At 42.3% G+C, this 26,279-nt stretch overlaps 4 protein-coding genes across 8 annotated transcripts; 3 read left to right on the forward strand and 1 right to left on the reverse strand.

Annotated features, from left to right (window-relative positions):
* The first annotated feature begins 59 nt into the window (after window positions 1-59).
* Window positions 60-2,079, forward strand: LOC114848204 (uncharacterized). Its single transcript, XM_029138511.2, has 3 exons — window positions 60-287; window positions 794-903; window positions 1,162-2,079. The coding sequence occupies exons 2-3, from the start codon at window positions 794-796 to the stop codon at window positions 1,715-1,717; spliced, it is 666 nt and encodes a 221-aa protein (XP_028994344.1). The 5' UTR covers window positions 60-287; the 3' UTR covers window positions 1,718-2,079.
* Window positions 2,080-2,274: 195 nt separating this feature from the next.
* On the forward strand, window positions 2,275-4,241 carry vcpkmt (valosin containing protein lysine (K) methyltransferase). The gene is made up of 5 exons (XM_029138510.3): window positions 2,275-2,560; window positions 2,682-2,795; window positions 2,928-3,000; window positions 3,117-3,236; window positions 3,314-4,241. Exons 1-5 carry the CDS (start codon window positions 2,304-2,306, stop codon window positions 3,422-3,424), a joined length of 675 nt encoding a protein of 224 aa, XP_028994343.1. The 5' UTR covers window positions 2,275-2,303; the 3' UTR covers window positions 3,425-4,241.
* Window positions 4,242-9,198: 4,957 nt separating this feature from the next.
* On the reverse strand, window positions 9,199-13,497 carry arf6b (ADP-ribosylation factor 6b). The gene is made up of 2 exons (XM_029138565.3): window positions 11,602-13,497; window positions 9,199-11,344 (listed from the first exon to the last, which is right to left on the reverse strand). Exon 2 carries the CDS (start codon window positions 10,713-10,715, stop codon window positions 10,188-10,190), a length of 528 nt encoding a protein of 175 aa, XP_028994398.1. The 5' UTR covers window positions 10,716-11,344; window positions 11,602-13,497; the 3' UTR covers window positions 9,199-10,187.
* Window positions 13,498-13,919: 422 nt separating this feature from the next.
* On the forward strand, window positions 13,920-26,210 carry aspg (asparaginase homolog (S. cerevisiae)). 5 transcript variants are annotated; one of them, XR_008693654.1, is made up of 19 exons: window positions 13,921-14,381; window positions 15,490-15,616; window positions 16,455-16,490; window positions 18,111-18,222; window positions 18,307-18,432; window positions 18,535-18,618; window positions 18,946-19,072; window positions 19,160-19,272; window positions 20,343-20,528; window positions 20,636-20,749; window positions 20,851-20,970; window positions 21,089-21,184; window positions 21,864-22,027; window positions 23,173-23,259; window positions 23,606-23,705; window positions 23,910-23,975; window positions 24,119-24,166; window positions 24,578-26,101; window positions 26,136-26,210. XR_008693654.1 is itself a non-coding variant. In XM_055505678.1 (18 exons), the coding sequence occupies exons 1-18, from the start codon at window positions 14,135-14,137 to the stop codon at window positions 24,617-24,619; spliced, it is 1,995 nt and encodes a 664-aa protein (XP_055361653.1). In that variant the 5' UTR covers window positions 13,921-14,134; the 3' UTR covers window positions 24,620-26,210. The 5 variants fall into 5 exon arrangements, 4 of the variants coding, with proteins under 4 accessions (XP_055361654.1, XP_055361655.1, XP_055361653.1 ...); XM_055505678.1 differs by having other exon boundaries at window positions 24,578-26,210; XM_055505679.1 differs by lacking the exon at window positions 24,119-24,166 and having other exon boundaries at window positions 13,920-14,381; window positions 24,578-26,210.
* The last annotated feature ends 69 nt before the right edge of the window (window positions 26,211-26,279 follow it).

Below are 26,279 nucleotides of genomic sequence, written 5' to 3' on the forward strand. Positions count from 1 at the left end.
ATTTGATTACACAATTTGGTTGTCTAGGATCTAATATTGTAGGCCGTCTTTATTAACAATTAATAAAGCCACCAAGCCACCAAATAAAATTCCAAAGACAGAATGCAGAGGTTCAACATTTTATATTTTACTGATGAAACTTCGTAACAATTAACAGAAGACTTTTTCAGCCCTTGTTTCCCTTTTCAACTTCCGTATCTACTACACGAGCAACGATTAAACTGCGTCATATTGTAAAACTGTGCAGACTGTTTAAGTCGTGATCCTGCTCTCAGACAAAACAAATAGTAAGTTCCACTTTTAACTATTTGTTTAACCTGCTGCTGCCGCACACAACTAGATTTTTTATATAGAACATGCATATGTACCTTGCGACGTTACATTTTTTTGCGGAGCAAAAACTGATACACAGTTATTAAAGATTAATCCTAACATTACGGATCAACGGATCCAACAAAGCAGGGCGGTAGTAACGGAATCCCGTTGTCCTTTTTTATTATTAGTAATTATTTTGCGTTTAAGAGCTAAACCCAGAGGAAGCAACCAAACTTGATAGTGTTTTTTTTGCGCAAAAAAACTAAGCTGCGTCACAACGAGCAAGATGCGCGTCTGCCTTTTTGTCTTTTTTTTCCTTGAAAGGTTTTTGTTGTTGCATCAGACAAAATGACCTGTTTGTCAGATAAATTTTAACCGTCTAAGTGCTGACGCACTGTAACTCGCCAAGCCAATGAATTTATCTGTTTTATATTTAATGAAGGTTTAAAGACTGATTGATGAGCTGATATTTGTGCAGATGGCGTCCCGGTGCTGGATGGCAGTGGTTCTGACTGTGCTTCTGACTGAACACATCCTGGCTGTGGACCAGAACAGACTGGCTGACATTGTTAATGGCATCTTGAGACAGTGAGTTCGCTGCTTCATATACACGTATGTTTTCTACATCTGAATTGAGACTGATACTAGTTGTCTGATGCTGAAACTGTGGTATGTGAACATCTTTGAGTGCCCATGAGTCAAAATCAGTGTAAATCTGAACTAAAATTGTTTTGTTTATGAAGAAATGTTAATTCCAGGATTTAAATGTTGCATATATCTTATAGTTTTGCGTCTAGTCCATAACCCTTACCTTGTGAATTGGTGGTGATCTGTTTTCATTGATAGGTATGGAACCCAAGGGATGTTCAGTCTGGCTGTAACCATCCCAGAGAACCAAAACCTCAACATCAACCAGGTGCTTCAGCAGGTTTTTCAAAGTGACCCTGCGGCAAATGTCAGGAACAAGCTCAACAACAATGAGGTTTACATTGGCAACAGGGTGGTGGCAGCCAAACGTTACACACAGTCTTTTGGCACGGATCATGCAGAGTCACGTGTCGTGGATCATCTCAGCCAAATCTTTAACAACAGCACCCAAAATGATCTGTTGTTTTTCTATGTCTTTGCCTCCCCATGTGTTGAGAAGTGTTCAAGTAGCACACACAGGCAGAACATTCTTGGAAGGATACAGTCTATCCGTAGATGGAGAGACTGGGCTTTTGTGTTTTCCGTTATATTCAGACCCAACAATGCGCCAGAAAACACAGAGGAACAACGACAAGCAGCTCTTCAGCGTCTTGGAAACTCTGTTGACCTCAACAAGATCTTCAGATGTTATGGACGTCAGTGCACCAGCTGCTACAGTAATGGGCAGGTTGCACAGTACTGTATTTCAGATTAAGATTGGTCCAAGTCAGTGGGTAAAGGTGCTGCTTCTGCGCCGACCCACATTATTTTAGCTTGTAATGCTTCTGCTGCCTGCATCATTATTATTAAATAGTGTATGATATGTGGCTGTTTGGCACAGTAGTTAGTGCCTTGTGCTCCTGTTGCCCAGGTTGCAGGTTCAGTCAGACATTTGGCAGAAAATGAATAAATAAAAATTGTTTCAATATACTAATTCAGTCCACTGATATTTGATCTTATATTGTGTAATGCATTTATCAAGTAATTCTTAAATTTAAAAAAAAACATTTGAACTATGTCATTTCACTATACTGTATAATTTTGATGTCAATGATCTAATTAAAAGTTGCTTCTTCATCTACAAACTTTATTTACAACCATAACACACGACACACTAACAATTAAAAGGCATAAATACGTTTTTTTAAGAAAAGTCTTTCATTCTGTGAAGGCAAGTATTAATGATTGATATACTCTTTTTTTATGCAATTAATAAAGCCACCAAGTGCAGCTTTTATTATAGAACGCTGAAATGGCAGGCTTTTATTTTTAAAATATCTGACCGGAAGTTCAGTTTCAACATGGCGGAGGACGCAGACGGAAGTGAATATTTTGTGAGAGAAATTGAGAAAAATGACGGCTGTGTTTTAAGAGTAAAACAGTGCTACTTGGGAGACGTAGGCTGTGTGGTCTGGGATGCAGCTATAGTACTAGCTAAATATTTAGAGACGAAGCAGTTTCACGATCCGCCCTCAGGAGTCAACACGTGGGCTGACAGGAGGGTGGTGGAGCTGGGCGCTGGGACGGGAGTTGTTGGTCTGATGGCAGCAACACTGGGGTGAGATCAGTGGCCCATGCTAAGTTGACGTAATCATGTAATATGCACATTACTTGTCCACACTTAAAGTAACAATGGGGAGAAGCAGAACGATTTCAACATTCCACAATGTTTACCGTAGAGCTCAAGTCACTGTGACGGACCTGGAGGATTTGCAGCCGCTCCTCAGAGTGAACATCCAGGAAAACCAGGCACTTATAAGCAGTGGATCTATAGCTGCCAAGGTACTAAAATGGTTTGTACATAAAGTTCTTATATTTTATATTGGTATTGTTGTTATAGGCAGATGAAGCTGGATGTACGAGTCATTGATACACAGTTACAATATGATGCGACAAAATGACAGTTTGTTTTTTGTGTTCTAAAGGGGCGAGGATGTGTCTGAGTTCTTGCCTCCTCCACATTTTGTTCTAATGGCAGATTGCATCTATTATGAGCAGGTATTTTACTCTTGCTGTCAGTTTCTAAGCATGATGTCATTACTATTATGGCCTTTGTCAAAACAGAAAAATGGTATAGTATTTCTGATAATGCATTATCACACATTTCCACACAGTCAATTGTTCCACTGGTGGAGAGCTTGAAGCTACTTTCTGGTCCAGAGACCTGCATCATTTGCTGCTATGAACAGCGAACTGAAGGCATCAACCCAAAAGTGGAAAAGCGTTTTTTTGAGGTTAGAAGCAGTTGTTCTACTTGCATTTACTTGTCATTTGTCGTCCACTGACTCACTAAGTTATTGTATCTTTTAAGTTGCTGCAGCAAAGCTTTAACTGTGAAGAGGTTCCAACAGACAAACATGACCCAGAGTTTCAAAGTCCAGACATCCACATCATTCACATCCGGAAGAAAGCTTTTGTATGATCAGATTATCTTATTGCTGTAATTATGTAGAAAACTCAATGTATCAATGTTTCTTCACTTTTACATTTAAAAAAATAATATTTGTCTAGCATGTTACTGAATACTGGTCAATCATTGGAGTAAAACAATGTGTAAAAATTAAAATGTGTGATGTTAAAGCTAAATATTTTGAAATGTTGTGAATATAAGTAGTATTTATTTCTGATATTATGAAAAGACCTGCAAGCATATAGTTTACTGCAAGAGTCCACTGTGTTTCTGCTGCACTTTGAGATAATGACATATTCATTTAACACAGGTGTCAGAGTTGATTTTACTGGCAAGTGAGGATTTCCTGTTGTGATGGATTTGACGTCTTCATTCAGACATTGCACATTTAAAACACTAGAGGGCAACAGTAGCTCAAAATCCGCCGAACTGTTAACTGTGTGCACACTTTTAGTCTATTCATTACAACTACAATTTCATTATTGAACCCAGGGGTAAGCCTGTTATCTCAGATGTGAACATTAGGGTGTGGTGTTAATGTTGAAATTATAAAGTCATGGTTAAAATGTCCACTCTTTTACTTCATTGTGAAAATGCCAGTGTTTGTCACTCATGCGAGGGGGAATTCCACCCCAAGCCTCCGATTAGCAGGAAGATTACAGCTCTTTATCAGGCATAAACCATGAGGTACGCCACACACTCCCACAGGCATGCAGGGGCCCCTCAGCCTTTCATGCAACGCTTTGTTTACACAGAGGAGCTGGCTTGTTGTAAGCACGGTCTACTTCAGTGATCAAACTAAATAAAAACGTTGATGGGATGAGTTTAACCCTGAAGCTTCTATTCAGTACTCAAATCACTTTGTAGGAGAATACAATGGAGTTTGAGTCTGAGCATTATTCATAATATGCTCCTCTTGCTGCCTCTTCCAGGCGCAGGAGTGCAAAGCTTGCGTGAAATCTGCTGATATTGCACAGCAGGAACATCTGTGATGCCACAGTCCCTCAGACCCGTGAATATTTCAGAATTAATGGAATTTTTTTATGTGAGTAGGAGAGAACATCTCTTTAAAATCCAAATTTCAGGGTTTTGCTTTGTGTACAGAAAACGGAAATGCTCTTATCAACCAGTATCTTCACAGTTATGGTACAATGTACCATCTGTGTAGTGTGGTTACAGGTGTTGCCTTCAATCATTTTTTAACAACCTGACCTTTCACCTTTGAAGGCCTCCGTTTATGATAATGTCTGTCTCAGGAGTAAAAGAGTGACATTAACTACCTTTTCTACAGTTAATATAAATAATCACGGCGGCTCATTTACGATAATAGCCCCTTGTTGCACTGCTCAGCCCTCTCACTGATGCCTGGGGCAGTTGGACGCCTAAATCAGAACCTGATGGCTGGTCTGGTTTCGGCCAGAATATGTCCAACTAATTAATTTCACTCACAGCTGGTATTAAATCCATGGCCCACAAAGGGGTTATTGGGTGGATTAGAGGGGAGATCCACAATGTCTGCATGTCAGCCCCCGCCCCTTTAGTCTGCCCAACCACTCAGATGATTTAGAATCTATTTCCAGTGTGTGTGTTGCTTTCCTTAAATGCCTAACTAGGATGGCAGTTCAGGGGAATGCGGGGAGGTTCACAGTGAATCAGGACTGTTCACATTGAAGCAGTGAAGCCACTGTGCTCTGTTATCATATGACATATTACGGTTTGTTCTGGTGACAGTAAACATTCATTATGTGATACATGTGGTGCATGCACCAAGACAGAGCATGTTCTGCCAATAGATGGTGCTATTAGTGGAAATAGCTCGGTTGAAAGCCTGCAGGAATACAGGAAATAGGTAGAAGCTAGGGAGACCTTTCCTCCACTTCTACCTATAAAACTCAAGACATGTGCACAGTGTCGCATTCCCCCGGTCCTTCAAACCAGATGGATGGAGAAGGGCCTGACTCCAGCAGCCAGTGTGGTGTCCTCACTCTGCTGCATCACCGCCAAGTGACACAGAGGATCCTTTGTGTCACCATCATCACGCTGCCTGGAGCCAAGAGACACTGTTCCAGAAAGGAAGACTAATTTTCTCACTAACCATCAGGGAGTGGCTCAAGAATAGACATCAAACTGGGCTGATTAAGAGAAAAAAGAACGGCTGCAGATGTGTGACTCCTATCGTGGTTCCACATACACAGGTCCCTGTTCTTCCTTTCTCACGACGAACTAAACCTGCTGAACTTTAAGCTCCAGAGAAGAATCAGAGCGGCCAGAGCACGTTGTACGACTGCCGTGTGCATTTTCAAACGAGACACAGCAGCGCTGATGGTTGGAGGCCTGACCGGACAACCAGCTTTTAGACACAATGGCGACTCCAGCGCCTGCAGGGAGCGGGAGGAGGGCGGGGTGCTGTTAAGACAGCTGTGCTGCAGTTGAGAGGGGACACAAACCTTACTCTGTGGGAATGTCGTACACTTGCCCCCTTTTTCCATTCCAGTTCCTACAGTCAAATCCAAACTAGCATATCAGTAACTTTGCTTAAAATGCCTCTTTCCTTCTGGACCTTTGACCTGTATTTGTTGTTGTGATCGGTGTGTTTGTCCCCATTGGGATGTGTGGAGTCTTTGAATGGAGGGGGAAACACGTGTGAAGCGTTTCCCTGAGTCATTACCTCTCAGCTGTCTGATTCTGGTCTGCGTGTGTGACTCGCCACAGATCTGAGATCTCCCAACTGTTGTCTCATCCAAACGAACTGTCACTCCCAACAGCGAGCCGTCTGTAATTACAGCGACGCTGTCAGACGCACAGACGTAGTCATTCATGCAGCGTGACAGTGTGGTGCAAAGCTGCTCAAGGCAGCCTCTGAGGCTGCTTTGTGTGGATCTTCATCATCCTGTCAGTGAGTGGAAGCTGTAAGTGAATCCATGTGGCTGCTGCTGCTGCTGGATGCGGCTCCCGTCCACCTTGTTTCACACTTTGATGTTACAAAGCGCCCGTTGGCGATTTGGCGATTTGCTGGGGAGCGATGAGGATGTGGCACAAAGCCAAATTACAGATGCCGCGTGTCAGATGTCAGGGCTCTGCGCATTAGAACACTGAGCTGTGGCCACAAAATGATTTCACTCAGCCTCAAAACAGATGCACATATTGTTTCTTGCTTTGAGCCAAGACACCACATGCTGCAGCACAGCGCCTGCCCCTCCTCTCCTGAACTGTGGCAGCGCTAACATCTGAAGACAAGATGCTTAATAGTCACCCATGAACCTCGTCGCTCCCTGTGTGTTACAGCTGGAATAACACCTCATACAACTCCAGGGACAAGCTGGTTCACACGCATTTGCAATGGACAGAACAGAATGTGGACCTATTGCGGGTTTTTTCATAATGGAATCCAAACAGAAGCCCTGAGGCTGGGAATTATAATAGGACGTAGATTAAAGTAGGATAACAAGCGTGATTGTAGGACGGTGAAACTGGGTAATCGTAGCTGTGAACTGTGCAGTTAATGCTGGTCTGATGCTGCATTTATCATTTAAAACTAAAGCGACATGTATCATGTGTTGTGATATCTCAATTTGTCGTGTGACCACAGTAACGTTCAGGTGCAGATATGAATGGAATGTGTTTTGGGCCCATGCCACTTCACAGCCTGACATTTTCCACCTTGTTTCGCTGCACCTGCGCCGCAGCGCGACCTCTACGGAGCCGCGACGCGACCTCTGCGGAGCCGCGGCGATTTTTAAGATTGTTTATTGTTTATTGTGAAAACAAGCTGGAGTCGTACACAGAGCACACACAGCAACAGGCCAGTGTTTGTGTTTTAGTGTTAACCTTGGCAGGAAACATGTAACAGCCTCCTGCCACTTCCGGACCTGGTTTAAAGTGAACTCTGTGTGAGTTCATTATTAACAGCTCAGCCCTCGACCGGCCGTTTCTGAGGCAAACACGCAGTTTTACTGTCCTTGAGGATAAGCAGCCGCTGAGTCAAGCTGCGTGAGCTGTGTGTTCACTGCTACGATCCGGCCGATGAATGGGCCGCTCTAATGATGGTGTTTGCCTGTGTGCACAACAATATGTGTGTGGGCATGCATCACAAATCCCACAGTGATTATTCAGCTGGGTGTGGCTGCTGAACTGTACAGTAGGCAGCATTAGGCCAACAGTGACTATATGACAACCCACAGGCAGACATTAGCCTTATCTCCCAGCTTAGTGCACAAGTGTGACTTTGTTTGTGAGTTAAGAGGAAGTAAAGACGAGTGAGGAAGACGAACTACAGCTCCGTTAACCACAGGCCCAGTTCAGGAGCGGTGCCTCTCCCCATAACCTTAAGTGTGAAAGATAAGCATCATCCATCTGCCTCAGGTAAACGTCCCTCTGCTTCCAGGCAACCTTTCCTGACCTCCCCACATTGTAGGTGTGAGGAATATCAGCAGAAAACATCTTTACAGACGAGGGGTCATAAAAACTTGCTCGTGGTCTCTGTCCTCACCCCAGAGGTCCGTGTTTCCAATCAAGCTGTGAGGATCAAGGGACTGTAATGAAGTGCTTAGAGCCAAAGTGGCCATTATAACCTAATTAAACTGCCATCAGTGTCTAACAAAGGCCCTCGACTGCAGCGTGAAGCCAGAATTTACAAACAAGCGTGGGAATGTTCTCGACGGGCAGCGTTAGCGTTGATGGTGTCAATGAATAACATTTCAAATCACGGCTCACGGCTGCTCGAGGTGCGTGGGTTGAGCACAACACAGCAGCCGAGTCATGTGTCACCTGACCCATCAGACGGAAACCTCTGTGGTGCTTAAGCAAACATCCTGCGGCCTCTAAAGCTACTTGCTAAGTAGCAGATTTTCCACACGCCACGATTAAAGAGCAGAAATGCCGGCGGACGCAGACGCGTGGACGCAAGAATGCAGCGTCCGGAACGGCTGCAAACGCGCTGCTTGTGCTGTATGTTTGTCAGAAAAAAGGGGCAAAAGGCATGTAGTCTGCAGGTTGGATGTTCAAGCAGGGGACAAGTCCCCGGGAATCTGTGGAGTCACACTGACTAATCTCTTGTAGTCCCATACACACCAGTCAGACCATTTGTCGTCATCAGTGGCGTCTTTGTCAGGAGTGAAATCTTAATCAGCTTTCATGGGAACTAATACATCCTTCTGCTCTGACTGTCTGACACATTTAGGGACCAGGCTCATTTTTATCAAGTGCTTAATACATAAACCTTCAGAAGTATCTGCTCATTACACATTTATTAGGATCACAATTGAGTGTAAAATGTCTGTTTAAGTTGAGCTAATTGCAACCATCCGAGGCTTAAATGCAAACCCAGCGTCACACAGCTCTACACACAATGTATTTTCAGTATGAACTTCCCAGAGTAAAAGCTGACGCGTCTAACGTCACACCCAACCAAAGGAACGCTAAGCAGTGCTGCTCACAGCCAACATAAAACATTAAAGAACTCATGCTTCAGCTGTTTGTCGCTGCTGCCCCTTGAACTTCAAATGATCATGTGGCTCGTTTGTTGTTCCACAGAGGCCAGCAGTTGGACTTCCTGTTTTCTACATTTTCCAATTTACAAGCAGGGGAAATGAGGCTAGCTATGCAATTTGACTGTGGACATGAGGCCTTTCTGGTGAGTCTGCCCCGTAGCGCTAACGTCCAGGAGTCTTAACGGCACATAGTTTGATGTGAGTGTTGTTAAACCTTCCCTGCAGATAAACAGACTTCAAGTGCTACTCAAACATAACTTTGTTTTTTATCACTTAAAAAAAACAGGCGTACCAGACTTAAAATCACTTTTTTTAATAAGACATTACAATGACATTGTTCTGTACATGGATCCCCCAGTCAAAATAGGAGTAAGAGCTGCACCACAAGATGTCTTTCAACATTTCACCAGTAAACAGCTCCCTCTGACTGTCAAACAGATGGACTCTGATGTAGGGTTACTGTACTTTCGTACTCATGCTACAGATATAGGCTATCATATAAGGTCCCAATACTGAGACTAATCAACTGGTTTCAGATTGAGAGCTCAGAGCTGAATGACATTCCTTTGGAGATAGAGTCAACAGACTACGTTACCCAAAATTAAAAACGCATCCCAACAAGCATGTGTTACTGGAGGCCTATTTGTTGAATATTGAACACAATTAAGTATCGAGACATGACACAAAAGGTCATTTGGTTAATTATAGCCCACATAAGGGGATTGGGGGAATCATCATCTTTCTCTGTGGTCAAGACTGACAATAAAATGTTTCTTGTACTTTTTTTCATTTCTGCAGTCGATACCATTGAGAAGAAACACTTCGCATCACAGTACTGTGTTAAAATGTCCAGGTCCTTCCAAGTAGGCTACATGACAGAGACGCCCTCTTAGAGGAAAAAAATCCAAGTTCAATGCAACAGAGACAGAAAAACCTTGAAACAAGCTTCAATCCAAGTATGAAGATAAAAACTTCAGCTTCATTAGAAAAATTATACAAAACAGGAAAAAGAACAGGCAAAGGTGGTGATCTCTGTGGCTTAGGACCAATTAATTCAATATTCATCAAGCACGCCCCAAAATAAAGCATGTGACCTAGGCCTGCTACAGAGTACAAGCAAACTGTAAGCCAGCAAACCCAGTTAAAGATAAATTAGTCATAGGGTAAACGTAGTATTAAAAATAAATGGGATAATCGGCTTTTTTTCCAACCATACTCATTTTGAGAAGTTATCCATTACTTGCAACTTTATTATAGTATGACCTAAAACAGTCAGCACTCAATCATTAAGATTTGTAATTTGAGGTTAGCCATGTCAAGCCTTCATACAGTCCATCACCTGTGGTCGCACAGGAGGGCTGAACATACCAATTCCTATCTCTGATGCGGGTCAATCCCAGCTTCTCTTGGATCTCGTGCGGCTTCATGGCGTCCGGGAGGTCTTGCTTATTGGCGAATATTAAGATGATGGCATCCCTCATCTCTCGGTCATTGATGATGCGGTGGAGTTCCTGCCTCGCCTCGTCGATGCGATCCCGGTCGGCGCAATCCACCACGAAAATTAACCCCTGGGTGCCCGTGTAGTAGTGTCGCCACAGAGGGCGAATCTTATCCTGGCCTCCAACATCCCACACGTTGAACTTGACGTTTTTGTAGGTGACAGTTTCCACATTGAAGCCGACTGTCGGGATGGTGGTGACAGACTGTCCGAGTTTCAGCTTGTAAAGGATCGTCGTCTTCCCAGCGGCATCAAGTCCAAGCATCAGTATTCTCATCTCCTTGTTGCCAAATATTTTTGAGAGCATTTTCCCCATTTTGGACTCTTGTGCATAAATTCTCTGTTCCACGCGAGAAAATGTCTGTTACAGTGGCGATGATTACTCACTTTGACTACAAATTCGCTTTTCTTATGGCTTTACTTGTGAAAGCATGACTCAGTGTAGCGCATGAGGAAAAAGTCTAAATGGACGCATTAATATGCAACAAACAGCACTAAGTGAGTTATAGTTCAGAGTCTGTGTGTCAGAACCTCGTGACGTACAGGGGCATTTATGTTCTGGGTAACACGGTTTTCTAGGCCTATGCACAACATGGCACTGTTACACTAACAACTTGGCAGCAGCTGCTGCAGGACCTGCATGGTGTCAGCATATGCTGGGAGACAAATGAAAGAGAAAATGCAGCAGAGAGCGGACGCGGTGCGTGGAAGGCCCGAAAACGCGCCTTCGGAGTTCCCTGTGGGGTTTGTGTCAGCCAGTCCTCCTCGCCGGCTGCGCCCTTGTTCTCTTCACCGCTACCGGAGCAGAAAAGCAGCTTTCTGCGGCTATTCCATCAAGTGTTCCGAGGGTAACTTCGCCGCGCTGGAAGAGAGCAACTCGAAAAAAAACCCTTCGGTGACTCAGCAACACGCGTATCCACTCACGAAACTCAACTTCTTGTCCGCCTGCAAAGAGATTTAGGAGGAGGGTCAGACATGCCAAATTAGCAAGCTAGCGCTCATGGCTGCTAAAGACGGCTAGTAGGCTAGCATTAGCTCGTTTGTTGCATAGTAAGCTAGCTGTTAGCCTGTAGCTATCAAGCTAACGGTAGTTAGCTGTTGCAAACTAATCATTCGTATGACTAAAACGAGTGGAACAATGACACATTGTTTGGCCCAACTCCTCCGGGAATGAACGGTCAATCCAAACATAAGTTCGGTACCTGCTAACTCTTCCCCCCGTCTCGTCAAAGCCAGCCAGCTCTCGCCTTTCTCCCTTAAGCCGAGCGGATCGCGGCGCTGCTACACCGGAAAGGTGTGGAGCTGCATTAACCGCCACTTCCTCCCGTCGGCTCCATTCAACTGCTGCTCAGTGTGAGGTGACGATCAGCAGCCTCACCCCGAACTCACACAAAAGACGACACGTAGTTCAGTTTAATACTTTACATAGTATATGTGAGAATGTAAACATAACATATATAACATATTTGAGACTGAGCTTATTATTTTTTCATTTCAGGTCTGTTTAAATGATCTCATATTAAATGTATTAAATCACCCCAACGATCTCAATATGAAAACGTTGTCATTTGAATAATATTGGGAATTTATGGCAAAAGTTTTATTTTTATTTTCGTGTCTAATTGGTCCAAGAACTCGTAAAGAGTAATATCACCCTCTTGTGGCCCACTACCTGCCCTGACAGGTCATGCGGCCAGGATGAAATGGATGTTTTATTATAAAGCAAATAAAGGACACAAACGCTATACTCAAGTATAAAAACGTCACTTGTCTTACAATACAAGTTTCTTTTAAATTATCTATTAAATTGTGACTTCTGACTGTATTATACTGTGATCTATTTAAAGAGATGTTATGCTACCAGAAGTTTCTTAAAATGAACTAAGCTGATAATAATTAACTAAACCCACACATAATGTTTTACTTCTGTTGTGTTGTAAGAAACAGGAGGTGATTGTTCATGAACTTTCTGAATCTGTGTGCTGCACTCACTGTTCGTTAAGTTCCTAGTTCAGTACATCCACATCTACATACAGCAGTATATAAAAATAACTTAACAAATTTAATAAGCGTATAACGTGTAATAAACCAGACATCCAGTCATTATACATTTATATGTATTATACCAGTTGCTACTACACTTGAACTCAATATGTTTATTAATTCTGCTACACATTTCTTTCTGATAAATACAAAAAATATAATTACATAGTCACACACACATATGCATTAATCACTTAGCTCGAGGTCATATTAGAGGTATTATTTTAAGTTGCTTAATAAAAAAGTGATGGGATTATTAGTGACACATTTCAGGGAGACGGTCACCACACACTTAGCTAAACTAATTTAAACTAAGTATAAAAGAAGGACAGAATGTCAAATACAACCATATTAATGCCTGGTAAAAATTGACCGTATACCCATACAGTCAGTTATTAAAAGAGCCAATTGCCCTTTTCCACACTTGAAATATTTTGTTATAATTACAGGAAAGAACCTTTTCCATGTAATCACAGACCCTTTTAGCTTTTCTCATGCATATTCACATGCTCACTGGTCAGTAAAGGCCTGGCTAAATGGTAAACTAGATGAAATACCTAACAGTGCTGTTATTATCTAATCCAAGTTGATGTTTCCATTAATACTGTGTCAAACAGCTTTTGCAATGACTTTGACTGAAGATTGTAAGGTGATCTGCTACAAACCAAGTAGATCACCTACGGTAGAGGTCAGTTCAGCTCAGTTTGAACATAAAGTGTCATTTGCAAACCAGATTGGATTTGTGCCCCTTGTTTTGTTTTGCTGGTCAAATTCTTTGATGTGAAGACTAACTAAAAAAGAAACTAAAGTTATTAGTAGGAAAAAAGTAAATTAAGTAAAGTTTTGAAATATCCAAAGCAGTGTTTTACTACTGGTTGGTGACATAATCAAGTAGTAATATAACAAGAGTTTGTGTAATAGTTCATAGCCAATAATAGACAGGGTTGTTCTGATCTCAAGGTTTAATTTCAAAGAATTCATGTTTACGTGGACTTTAAACTTTTGCTCAAACCACTGGCAGACATGGTGTGTATCAGAGAGAGCTCTACTTTTCTGTTCTTCCCAGCAGCATTTTATTACTATACATTTTAAACTTTATTGATTATGATGGTAAACCTTAGCACTTAGCAGTGTCTTAGTCTCTTATTTGGGTCTTTTTCTATTACACACATGTATCTAAAACTAACCATGATTCAGTCACTGGATAGGTCCTTTTATTTGTTTCAAAACTTTCATATGTTGGTTCATACATTTATGTTTATTGTAGTCCCTTTGTATCACACCTCTACCCAGGAACACAATTCATCCCAGTGCATAGACGTCTATTGTCTTATTTTGCTATTTCTAGTGGAGGGAACACTTGAACTGTAAACTACTCGTACTACCTCTGCGCTACGGCCTCAACCAATCAGGCTCCGTCAGGTTCCCGCCCATTCCAGTGACGTCATGGTACCTGCTGTCCATCAGCGCCTCACAGACAGATGCACAGAGGAATGTCAAACTGACATGTACAGTTGCCTCCCTTATAAATAGCAATAAAACGGCGGTCCCACGTTCGGATACTTATATAACATGACTTTACAGGAAACTGCGTCTCTGCATCTGAGGCGGGAAAACCAGTAGCCTTTGAAGACCAGGACAACTTCAACAAGCGGTTTTAAAGGGACAGCTCCGTCTGACTTTTAAATCATCATGGCGGACTCTACCTTCGACAACATGACATCACTTGCCCGGGCTCTGTCACAACCCAAACTGGACCTGATCGAAGCAAACGACGTTCACCTCTCGCGAAATGCCCAGCTGCATCCGTGCCGAAGGAGAAAGTTGTCGAGCTGCAGCTCGTTCGAGCACGTCGAGCCGATAACGTCGCCGTGTGCCGAGGCGCGGGTTCTGGTCATCAACACCGGAGGAACCATCGGGATGACGCTTCACGATGACGGTGGCTATAGCTAACTGACTCACTGAACTGTTGTCACTGTGTGCCCGTTAGCTAGAGCTTCAGGTTAGCTGCTTGACATCACGTTGATGTCAACACGAGGCACGGGGGGTAAAGCCCTGCGTGACAACGACGCGGGAGTGCACCTAAAAATAGCCCGGCTAAAGCTAGGCTATTACAACACGCTGACCGGGAACGTGACCGGGTCCGGGTCGGGGTCCTGGTCCGGGTCCTCCTTGGTCTAATGTTATTTATTACGGGAAGCAGCCTGTCAAAGTTGAGATCTGCTACTGTGCGAGCACCCCCTGCTGACAACATATTGACTCAATGAATTACTAGATACTGACTACTATGAACTATTGGGCAACATCGGAGACATTTTGACATAAGATAAAATGCCTTTCTAAGGTTCTGATCTGGTTTCAGGCTACAGCAAGACCCCAAGCGTTTCTAATGAGCCTCTGTCTATAATACAGTATATATTCATCTCATGAAGCTACGTTTCATTGGATTCATCTCAGGTAGATGTGGGAATGAAGGGTCAGATCTACATTAATGATTTTCAGCTGTCTGTCTCATCCAGAACTACTCTTCCAACTTTAGTTAAATAGTTCAGTGTTGTCATGTGACAAAGCAGCTACTGAGTGTGATTTGATTTGGGTGTTTTTACTTTTAGTGCTGTCCCTTTTTTTAAATTGGTCATTGCATAAATTCATAAATCATTTCTAGTACGTAGGCAGGTTTCTTGGTGCGTCTAGACTCATGTAGCTGAGCTGCCACGTGTCCTCTGTAATTTAAATGCTAGCAAAACATCTCTGCCTGCATTCATTCAGTGCACAGAATCACCCAGTAGCTTTAACATCATGGCATGTTATAATAATGGATTTCACAACACTGCCAAGTACAAACAGCTCCAGTGCCAGTACAAATAATCTCTTATTTAGCACCTGTTACAATGTCATGTCTCTCCTTCACCACTAGGGTTCAGTAAGAGACTGATGCGTGGCTTTGTCATAGTGCTGCACAGTTGTCTTCTCTGAAAACAGCTGTCCCACAGACAGCAAGCAATGAGAAGATAAATATTCGTGTTTTCTTTTTCTTTAACCCACAGTGCTTGCACCAAAAGCCAATGCCCTTGTGAATAGTCTGCGTAAGCTTCCTATCCTCCACGATGAGCTGTATGCCCAGCAGACCTGCCTGTATCACTACTATGGTTCTGACAACACCCTGGTGCTCCCGTAAGTGCTCACAAAACCCCTCTGTTAATACATTACCTTGTGTTTTTATACCTTTAGGCCACTTCACAGTTTGACTACATGGTTAGACTATAACGTATCTAATGGTCCTGTTATCGACTTCCTTTTTTAATTAAGGTCAACTTTAAAGAAATGGAAATGAACCTTATTTAACAGTTTTCCTAATGCCCTGGAGCCAGACTCGTGGGGGTTATATTTTTTTCCAACAAACATTTAAAAAATCGAATACATATTTAATGTGAAGCATGTTACCTGCAAGAATATTATGCGAGGACCAGTTAAGGTCATTGTAATCACTTAGACAGCAGGTGATTGCATGTGGGAATATCCATAAAAATCAGTGTAACAGCAGGTTATTGAGTAGTGTAGTTGTAATTTTGCGTTTGCCTGTTCTATAGTATACGTAACATAAAGAAACAACAAATGTGCTGTTAGGAAGGCCAAGCGTATCCCCGCTGATTGTATAAGATGTCTCTTATAATGAGGCTAAAATGCTATTTATGTAAAGCCATTCTACTGTTCAAGACCCTTTAACCAGAGTCTGAGAAGGACTTTAATCAGTGTGTAGACCATTTCAAATAAAGTAAAATAATAAATATGCTTGTCAGGCCTCCCTACATAATAGGCTGTTGGTGCACTGTAATCATGTTACGATTCACAAACAACTCTCCTTGTCTTTATGAATATTAGTTTATACCTAAGGGTATAGTTGGTATTATAGCCATCATGCAAGAAGCACTGGTTGAATGAAAATTACTCACCGTTCCTATAAGAATACCACTGGTTTTAATGATTCTAAACTGCTTTCTTGTCTTAACAGGAAGCCAACGTTCCACTCGGACAACCCATTTCATGGGTGCTGTAGTATTGGTAGCTTTGCCTGCTCTGTGCTTGAGTGGTTTGATGTCTCTGCTGTCCTTATGACCAGTGTTAGGATGTGCCTGCTTTATGGGATGTGCATGCCATTGTGGCCTTTGGCAACAATGACAGGAAGGATACAGGTGCATGCCGTAGTGTATTGCCTATTGTGTCTTTCATGTGTGCACTTGCTAATGTTACGTCTGTCTCCAACAAGCCCGTGAGGCAGAGGAGAAGCTCAGCAGGAGTAACCTCATGTTTGTTGTAGGTTTAGTTAATCTGCTCAATTCTTATTTGCTTCTATGCCGTCTTTTTTGTGTTGGTGCATGTGCTGTAGGCAGATTAGAGTGGAGCCCCTTCTGACAAGCTAACAGCTTGATCAACAGTCTCATCTGACTCTTTATTGTCAATGATAGTGATTCTGTCGCAAACATTCCATCTATGAATGATTGGCACAGTCTCTGTTTCACTGCAGCCGTGAAAGTCAGCCGAGTGGCTTGTATGGTGGAGGTAACAGCGTACGTATTATTCTGGGTTTGTGAACCTTGAGGTTGAGCCATGTTTGCAATTTTCAAATGTATTATACAGTATTTGCTCTTGGATCTCTTATTATTCCTATTTACCCCATCTCTGTATTTACTTATGGATCTTATATTTGGAGATAGAAAAATGATTTAAATGGTGTTTTGAATCTTGGTCTTCATGCTTAATAAAAGCATATGTTCGTGGCCATGTGTAGACTTAAGGCTAATTAGAGGAGTGTTTGTAGGACCTGTGGTTGGGTCAACTGGGGATTGCCTGCTCTTCCCCCTGCTGTTCCATTCAGCCTTTTTCCCCATGAAACACGGCTGCCCTATGGTAATGTGGGGGTTGACGAGTCTTGTTTCTTTAAAGGGGGGAGATTAAAAAGAATCTTTCCACGGCTGTTTAGCCAGTCGCACCGCCTCATGAGGAGTGTCGCAGGTGGGGCCATGGGACGTCTGAGTTCAGCTCCATTTAGAGGCGGCATAAATATGCATCTATCCAAGGCCACGGCCTCTGTAATCCTAATAAAATAGAAATGCAGGCTTTTGCCTTGACATGAAACGACCATGAACATATATTACTGAAAGCCCCTCTGCTTCCTTATGTTGCCATTAACACTGGTTAAACAACACAGAATCTACCACGTTAGTGTGAAAAGATAAAAGGCTGCTGTTTCTAACTGTCGTTACCGTTCCCCTCCCCTTTTACATTTCTAAAAATGTCTCTCCGAAACAGGTTCTGGCTCCCTGCTGCCAAGACAGAAGGCCCAGCTAAATAGAATTTGTCTCGCTTCATAAAGTCAGCACAGTTTTTAGCATTCCCCAGTCCTTCTTTAAACTTCTTCCTAAATTTAAACCGAACTTCATTCAACTTCGTTAAATTAGCAGCACAGTGAAGACAAATGAAACTTTAGCACAGAAGATAATGGCCATTAGTTTAACCATTTATATGTGTTTTGGAGTGAACAGCTGGACTAAACTTCACTAACATTTACTTCAGGCTGTTTGTTTTGTCTGCAGCATTTTTCTTAATCCCCGATTTGATTTTTGTGCACAGTGACTGAAACTCATGAATCCAATTCTCTTTGTTCAAGGCTGAGCAAAAACAATAAGAGGATAGTTTACAACATCTTAGAGTACAACCCTTTGCTGGATTCATCCAATATGACCACAGATGACTGGGGCAGAATTGGAAAGGACATTGAGGTATTCTTTCACCTTAATTTTACACAAAAACTAGACATTTATTTAAGAACAGTGTAACACATCTTTCTTCATGTTGGTCTCCAGAGAAATTATGAAAGCTATGATGGTTTTGTGATCCTTCATGGCACTGACACGATGGCTTACACGGCCTCTGCTCTGTCCTTTATGTGCGAGCATCTGGGTAAACCAATCATCCTCACAGGCTCACAGGTAAGGGGTGCAGTCTTCAGCTGATTATAGCAAACAAACAACATAAGTCCTTCAGGTGTCGCATGTACTGCTTTCTGAAAATGAGACATTTACTGTCTTCAGGTGCCGATCTATGAGATGAGGAATGATGGCAGGGACAACCTGCTGGGGGCCCTGCTCATTGCTGGCCAATTTGTCATTCCTGAGGTAACATAATTGAGATGCCACACAGACAGAACAACTTGTTACTATTTTATGATCATTCACTTTGTCATTTTTTTGTGAGTCTGTTAAAGTAACTAAATTAAGTAACTCATAACAAGAGCATCTGTAATCCAAGCATTAAAGATTTGTTAACGTTTAAAAATATTGTTGCACTGTTGGCATGCTAGCGGTGACAAGAGCTCTCCTAAACAGCTTGTCTGATAAGAACGTAACAACAGTGAGATATATTTCGCAATATTGAAAAAAAGAATTACTGAAAAGGAAGAAAGCCGGAGAGGCTCTCCTATGAGGAAATCTATCTCTGTCCAGGTGTGCCTGTATTTTTACAACAAACTCTACAGAGGAAATCGTGTGACCAAAGTTGACGCTGGTAGCTTCAATGCATTCTCCTCTCCCAACTTGCCTCCCCTGGCCACTGCTGAGGTGGACATTACCAGTAAGCAAACAATGTAATATGCCACATGGTATGTGGTAAATGCACAGATTGTAACCAGTTGATTTGTTTTCTGCATCGTTCCAATAGTAAACTGGGATACAGTTTGGAGGGCAAACACCACAACAAAGTTTCAAGTCAGCACTGACCTGAACCGGAACGTAGGCCTGCTCAGGCTGTTTCCAGGAATCACCGCTGATACTGTAAGTCACTCCCTAAATTATATTAGAATTCTGTTGGTATTTGGCTGATGAGTCTATACATTTTGAAAAGCAGCAATGTATTTACAAATTGCTCATCAAAGGTTTAATTATATATCTGGCAAATATAACTCGATGTTTTTCTATTTGTAGTTAATTGCACAGTCTCAAATGACGCCAGATTATAAATAATGAAGGAGTAAATGAATAAGTTAAGCAGCATGATGCAGATCTTTCTTTCTCAGAGGTATTAAAATGTAATTAAAAACGTTCTTTCAAGGTAACACACTGCGCTAAAACCACTGTTTTGTTTAACTGCAATAAAATATGGTTAACTTAAATTTAATAGTGCCGTTCCTGTCTTTTGTTACTTTGCTGCTGATGTAAACTGCCGCCAAAGCTCAGCGCAGAGAAAGATGAAAATGACTTATGGGCCATGACCAATCACCCTGTAAAGAGGGAGGATTGGTATAGATACTGTAACATTCTGCTGCACCTCCCCCTGCAGAGGCTGCTGGGAGAGTGACTTTACTGTCTCAATCTGCTCCCACTGCCCAGCTCAGCTATCAAGACTTCTTTACAGCCTTTAACTGCCTTTATGAGGCACAGTTTTGATTAGGCACCAGGCTATAGTGTGCACGCGCTCTCCACTGAACGAGCGCTTCATTGGTAATCTGTGTCAAACACTTCTTGTCAAACTGCCTATCACATCAAAAAATGCTTTTAATGTCACCTCCTTCTCACATTTTACTGCCACGGTCTTGCCAAGCGACTTTATGCTTGCTAACACCTTCAGATTAATTGCTCTCCTTCCTGCCATTACGGTCATCTGTCATTTGAGTCATATGCTATGGCTAATGATGTGGTATAAGGCCTCCCAGTGCCAGCCAACCAGTGACTGAGATACTGGTTGCGTGGACGGCACCAGATGGGCTTTTAGGAGAGTGGATGCGTTTGAGTAAATGGGGCCGCAGGAAAAATAACATGGAATACTAATTTCTCAATTTATGCTGCACAGCTGAGCAGTCAGTTCAGCTTGCTATAAATTGTGGGTCATTTTGTATTGTGTCCAGGTGAAAGCCTTTCTGCAGCCACCTATGGAGGGGGTGGTCTTGGAGACCTACGGCAGTGGCAACGCTCCCGACAACCGTCCTGACCTGCTAGAACAACTGAAGAGGGCCACGGACTCTGGCGTCATCATTATGAACTGCACCCAGTGTCTGAGGGGCACAGTGTCTACATCCTACGCCACGGGCAAAGTAGCTTTTCTCCCTTTTCACTTAGTTCAATTTGATGTGATTATATTAACAAAATAGAAGTGGAGGCTGGCCAGTTAAATCTATTGAAATGTATGTGGGTTACTCAGGTGTTGATCGATGCAGGACTCATAGCTGGTGGGGACATGACACCTGAAGCCGCACTATCAAAGCTATCCTACGTGCTGGCCAAGAAGAATCTTGATCTCAATGCCAAGAAAAAGGTTGGCAGCTACTTGTCTGTAGCTCAAAATTGAGTTATTACGGAAATAACAAGACGATGAAGCTAAGCTGTTTGTGTGTGTATGTGTAACCCTGTTTGTAGATGATGAGTCAGAACTTGAGAGGGGAGATGAGTGCTGATTTAGCAGGCGCTAAGCTGTGTCTGACCGACAGCCGTTTCATTCAGGTCATTGCCAAGTCGCTGAGCATCAGCTGCAAAGAGGTGAGAGCACTTTCGTCTTACATTTCACTTGCTTCTGTGAATTCCTTTTAATCATTTTTCTATTTTTAAGATGCTTAAAATGTTTTATTGCTATGATGAGCATCTGTGGCATCTACAGGAGCTAGAAGCCATCCGTGATGCTCTGACCCCCCCACTGGCGTGTGCTGCTGCTAAGATTGGTGACATCGAGGCCTTAGAAGCCCTAAAAGAAATGGTATGGCATATTGCACACACTTTTTCTTCTTAGGGTTGGTTTCCTGTGGGTGAAAGGGGAAATTCCTATAGACTGTCTGTATAACTGTCTTATTTGAGTAGACCTGTTTGTTTTGTATGGTTTTTTGAAAAGTAATTCCCGCAGACTGACAGGTTTTCTCTACTGTGTGTGTAAAAAGTCTGGAGGCGGTGCTGGATGTCTGGGAGAGGAGGTGTTTTGTAGTAGTAGTAGTTTTGTAGAGGAAGTTTTGTATGTTTAGGCGCAGCGTATATAAGCGTAGGCATGAAGGCTTTTCCAGGGTCATCAATCTCATCTTAATGGGGCTTAAGAAATGTAAGAACATACAAAACATGAGGCCTGACTGGTAAGACTGGCCCTGGGCGGCCTGCTTTTGCAGCAGTGACACGTGTTTGCTTGTGAGATGTGCAGTTGCTCCTTTTTTTTTAATCACTGTATCACTTCACATAGATGAAAGCGTACCAATGACCTAATATTCATAACTAATATTAGAACCTGTAATAACCAATAAAGATTTAATGTTATTAATGTCATTAAATCCCATAAAAAGTGTCCATCCATTGTTATAGCAAACATCACCCACCAAAGTTTTAGCCAAGTGATGTGAAGAAGTGTACTGGACCCCCCCTTAAAATGCCTAAATGGTTTTGTTTTCCTGCAGGGCAGTAACCTGTGTCTGGGTGACTATGATGGACGCACACCCCTCCATGTTGCTGCCAGTGAGGGACACCTGAAGTTGGTGCAGTACCTGCTGAGGCTCGGAGCTACTGTTTATGCTAAAGATCGCTATGGTGATACACCCCTATGCAATGCCGTGCGCTTCAGGTACGCGTTACTTTTTAAAAAAAGTTACGCAATAATGTCCAATATGTTGTGTGTGAAATTGCCAACACGGCATTTAGAATCCCAACATTCAAGTAGTTTCCTAAGAAATCTGTTGCAAATAGCTGCAGTACAGCAAAATGTGAGCAACAGAACAGTGGCTTGTAGAGGTGAAAGCAACTTATAATAAAGTTTGAGGCCAGACATCTTCTCATTTGAACTGTGGACGGTATTTTGCTTATTTGTGTTAATGCTTTATTCTTGTCATTCGCCTACAGTACTTTAAATGTCTTTCAGGCAAAGGCAGCACGTAAAGTGTCAGTGTTAGCGGGATGTTGGGCCTCGGGCTGAAAACGTTGCATGTTTCAACTCTGCTGTTGTCCTCTTGACGGTTGGCACTGCAAGTGTGGACTTGTTTCCTTTGTGACAGTGGAGTGATGCACTGGAGTTCAAACACCTGTCGTTGCACTTCCTACTGTACACTCCGCGCTATGGCTTATTGTGTCCTACCTGAATGTATTCAGTGAAGTAATGGGGATGAATAAAACTGGAGCTTTGAGTCGCTCTCCAGATACATTAGCATGTGTGATACACTTTGATTCTCACCAACACTTGAATTTGCTAGAGCGCGATGTCCATATTAGGAAAGACGGATAGAAAGAAAGAACAAATGTGGGGAGTGTCCCCTGAACCAGTCTTACCAGCCTGCTCCCAGTTTCATAGATCAGAGATACTGACTAACAATGGAAAGGAAATTATCTGTCACTTAATAAGTTTCTATAATGCTGCATAACGTAATGATTAATCATAATACTGACCTTTTTGGTTTCTTTCCATCCTTCACATAACGAGTTCAAGTTCAGTGATGACCAGTTTCAGCCTCGTTTTAATATATTCTTGTCACAGAGAATGTCAGAGCAGGTGACTCCTGTGTGGGTGGTTGAGCGACTTGTTCATACTTGCAGCCTTTGTCACTAAAAGTATAAAAAATGAAACCTTTGTATGGAATAGAATCATTATTTTTCATATTTATGTGAATTTGTCAGCTGCTTTTGGCTAATATTTATGTTTATGATTCTTGTAACTTCTTAATGTTGAACATACGTTAAATTCTGTCTAACTTTCAATATATTTTGTAACCGACTTAGGCACAAGGAGGTTGTGAAGCTCCTGAGACAGACTGGAGCCCACTTCTCCAGAGATGAGTTGGAGGAAGCAGGAACTGAGCTGTGCAGGTAATTCATACAGACTTGAAACAATTGCACACATACTACATAAAGCTCCTATTAAGTGAGCCGTTCACGGTAACCCTTCCTACATAGCTCACACAGGTACAACCAGTTGCCCCACTGTTACACAAACTGTAAGAATGCTCCCTGGCAGCATAGCTATTGATTTGTTCTGCATTTCTAGTATTGGGAATTTTACGAAGTTGTTTAGGAGAATGATGGTTCCAGTTAACAACTTCACAGAGTCACACACAGAATATTACACGTGTCCTAAATGTCTAATAACCTAAAGCACGAACGATTGTCATGAGGCCTGACTGTCTTCATTAAACCTTCTTTCCCTTTGTGCCAGCCTGGCTGCCAGCGGTGATCTGGAGGCCCTGGAAATCTGGAGCCTTGCTGGAGCAGATATGAATAAACCAGGCTATGACGGACATACGGCAGTTCAAGTGGTGGGTTCTACCATCGTATTTGTCAGTTAGACTTTTACATGCCAATGCCTCAGGCGTTCAATTCCTGGTCCTACGGTCACGTTTAGAAGTGTTTGTGTCTGTGAATGTCTGAATAAGAAGCATTTTAAAAAGGCTTGAAGCACCAGAAAGGTAGAAAGGTTTCACCTTTGACTCTTCTCTATTCATATTGCTCACCTGTAAAAGGCCCAGGCTGTTGGGAAAATGGAAGCAGTGGCATTTTTAGCCAAGCACATGAACAATAAACACAAGGTAACAACGGTTTTTGCTCTACATCGTATTAGTTTAGAGTTTATGCCTAAAGTCTCCAGCATTAACATTTTCTGCATGCTGTCTGTTATAATATTCTGTCTCTAACTGCCTCTCAATTACATGTTTGTGTTGTTTAATTCCAGACAGTATTCGGTGATTTTAATGAGTATGATCAAAATGATGATGATGAGGTAAATGAAATGTGAACGTGTGTGTTTTCCACTCTGCATATTGAGCATGAGATCCCATTGTAGCATGTCTCTTTGTATGCATCTTGAGTATTTCTGTCTTTGCATCCACGGACTGTAAAAGCTGCTCTTTCTGGTTTGGGTCTGGTCTGGTTTGCATGTAATCCCAGAGTTGCTGAGTTTTACTTAGAATATATGTATTATTAGAAATACATTAAGCGTGGCCTTTATTTTAGGAAGGAATCTGCTGTCTGGAAGACTCCAACATGAACAAAACAGTTTGAACTTCCTGTGAATGATAAACCTGCGTATCCTGTTTTAGTCTAGATTGACCCGCGAGTGTGTTTGTTTGAGTGCAGAGACCTCTCGACCGTTGCTCCCCACTAACTGTGTGTCTCCCTGCACGTGTGACAGAGCGGAGTCATCGAGTTCACCGCCCGGCCGTCCGGGCTCTAAGCCCACGCTTCCTCAGGCACCAGGACCTGCCCTGTCCTCGCGTCCACCTCCTCCCAAGCCGTCCTCACTCAACCGTCCGTCCCACTGAGCTGCTCTCACTTTGAATGTCTGTACAATGGTTATATGGAAAGCAATCGAAGGTCACAGTCTTTTCTTCCTAATTGAAGCACAACATTTCGTAACAACTGGTTCGAGTGCACATTGTCTAGACATGTGGCATATTTTTGTATGTATATGTTTGACTGTTACGCAGTATCTTATGTGGGAATATTGTAATCAAATGTTTTTATAGACACTCGGTTACTATATTGTTCTGTTAATCAAGGGTCAATTTTACCTGTGCTGTGTTAATGTGGATGGATCTTAGTTACATTTATTTTAAAACGATTTAGAACAAGATTCAGGTTTCAACTTTTCAAGATTGTTCAGGATTATTAATGTATATATTTAGCCATAATGTGATGTCTTTGGTATAGACAGTATATTTATTTACTGTGTGGACTAAGTATTGTTGAAAAACTCATCTGGTTGAACAAAGTTAAATCCAATCTCATTGTCAGCTTTTAGCTCCAGGTTATGAATGTTAATAAAACCTTCTGTTTTATTTGCAAATGTTTAACCTTTCAGGAGGTTTAAAATAAAGGGGCTTCAAAGAACTTAGAATAGTTCAAAGTGGTTCAGGTTGAATAATAACATCCCTATGTTTGTTTTTAGTAATGCACGCTGTAAAGGCCTGATTTTATTTATCGTGTGTCTGTTTTAGTCTTTTTTTTAGAGCTTTTCTGTAGGAGATGATCTTGGTTACATTGTGTTTTATACCAAACAAGTATGTGAATACTGCAACATTACAGCATAAAGGAATGTTGTCTCTTCTTATAGCAATACATGAACATCTGATAGGACAGAGTACCTTCACAGCTTAGATTTTTATGCCTCGCGTCAGATGCTGTGCAGAATCACAACACACTGACGTTTGTGTTACTATCTGCAACATTAATGCAACTTGTCCCTCGTCCACTTTGGTCCAAGGTTCACTGCGGCTCCACACGCAGAGATTTTCATCTGTCCTTTTCAAAGCGGAACTCAAAAACCTGCAGTTACCCTCCAGACTGACCCGGCCTGTTTCTTGTGCTGACTGTCGAGCTGGAATAGTCACATATCTGCCACTTTGTAAAGGAAAGAGGAGAATCGAGGCTGTTGTATGAGTCGAGACTTTCTGCTCTGATGCTCTTCGCATTCATGTTCACACATCTTTGTCATATTTAATTTGCAAGCCATAAAACAACGACTGTTATTTTTAGTTAAATATAGTTTACTTTGCAGGGTGTTCAGGCCAGAGTCTCATGTTGCTACGTGTTCAAAGTGCAAATTCATGTTAATTACTTGAAGTGTATCTTCTTGTGTTTGATGCTGTTACAATCTGTTTTATCCTCCGTGTGTGTGTGTGTGTGTGTGTGTGTGTGTGTGTGTGTGTGTGTGTGTGTGTGTGTGTGTGTGTGTGTGTGTGTGTGTGTAGAGGGGGTGATAGTTAATCAGTGTTGCGTGTCATCTGTATAAAAAGCAGCAGAAATAAATCCTGGCCTGGTCTGAAGCTCTGCCTCCTGTGGTTCCTCATGTGTTGCACCGGATCCTGAACCTCACATGAAGCTGTGTGCGTGCG

The sequence above is a fragment of the Betta splendens genome, chromosome 22 (genome assembly GCF_900634795.4).
Source record: "Betta splendens chromosome 22, fBetSpl5.4, whole genome shotgun sequence".
Lineage (NCBI taxonomy): Eukaryota > Metazoa > Chordata > Actinopteri > Anabantiformes > Osphronemidae > Betta > Betta splendens.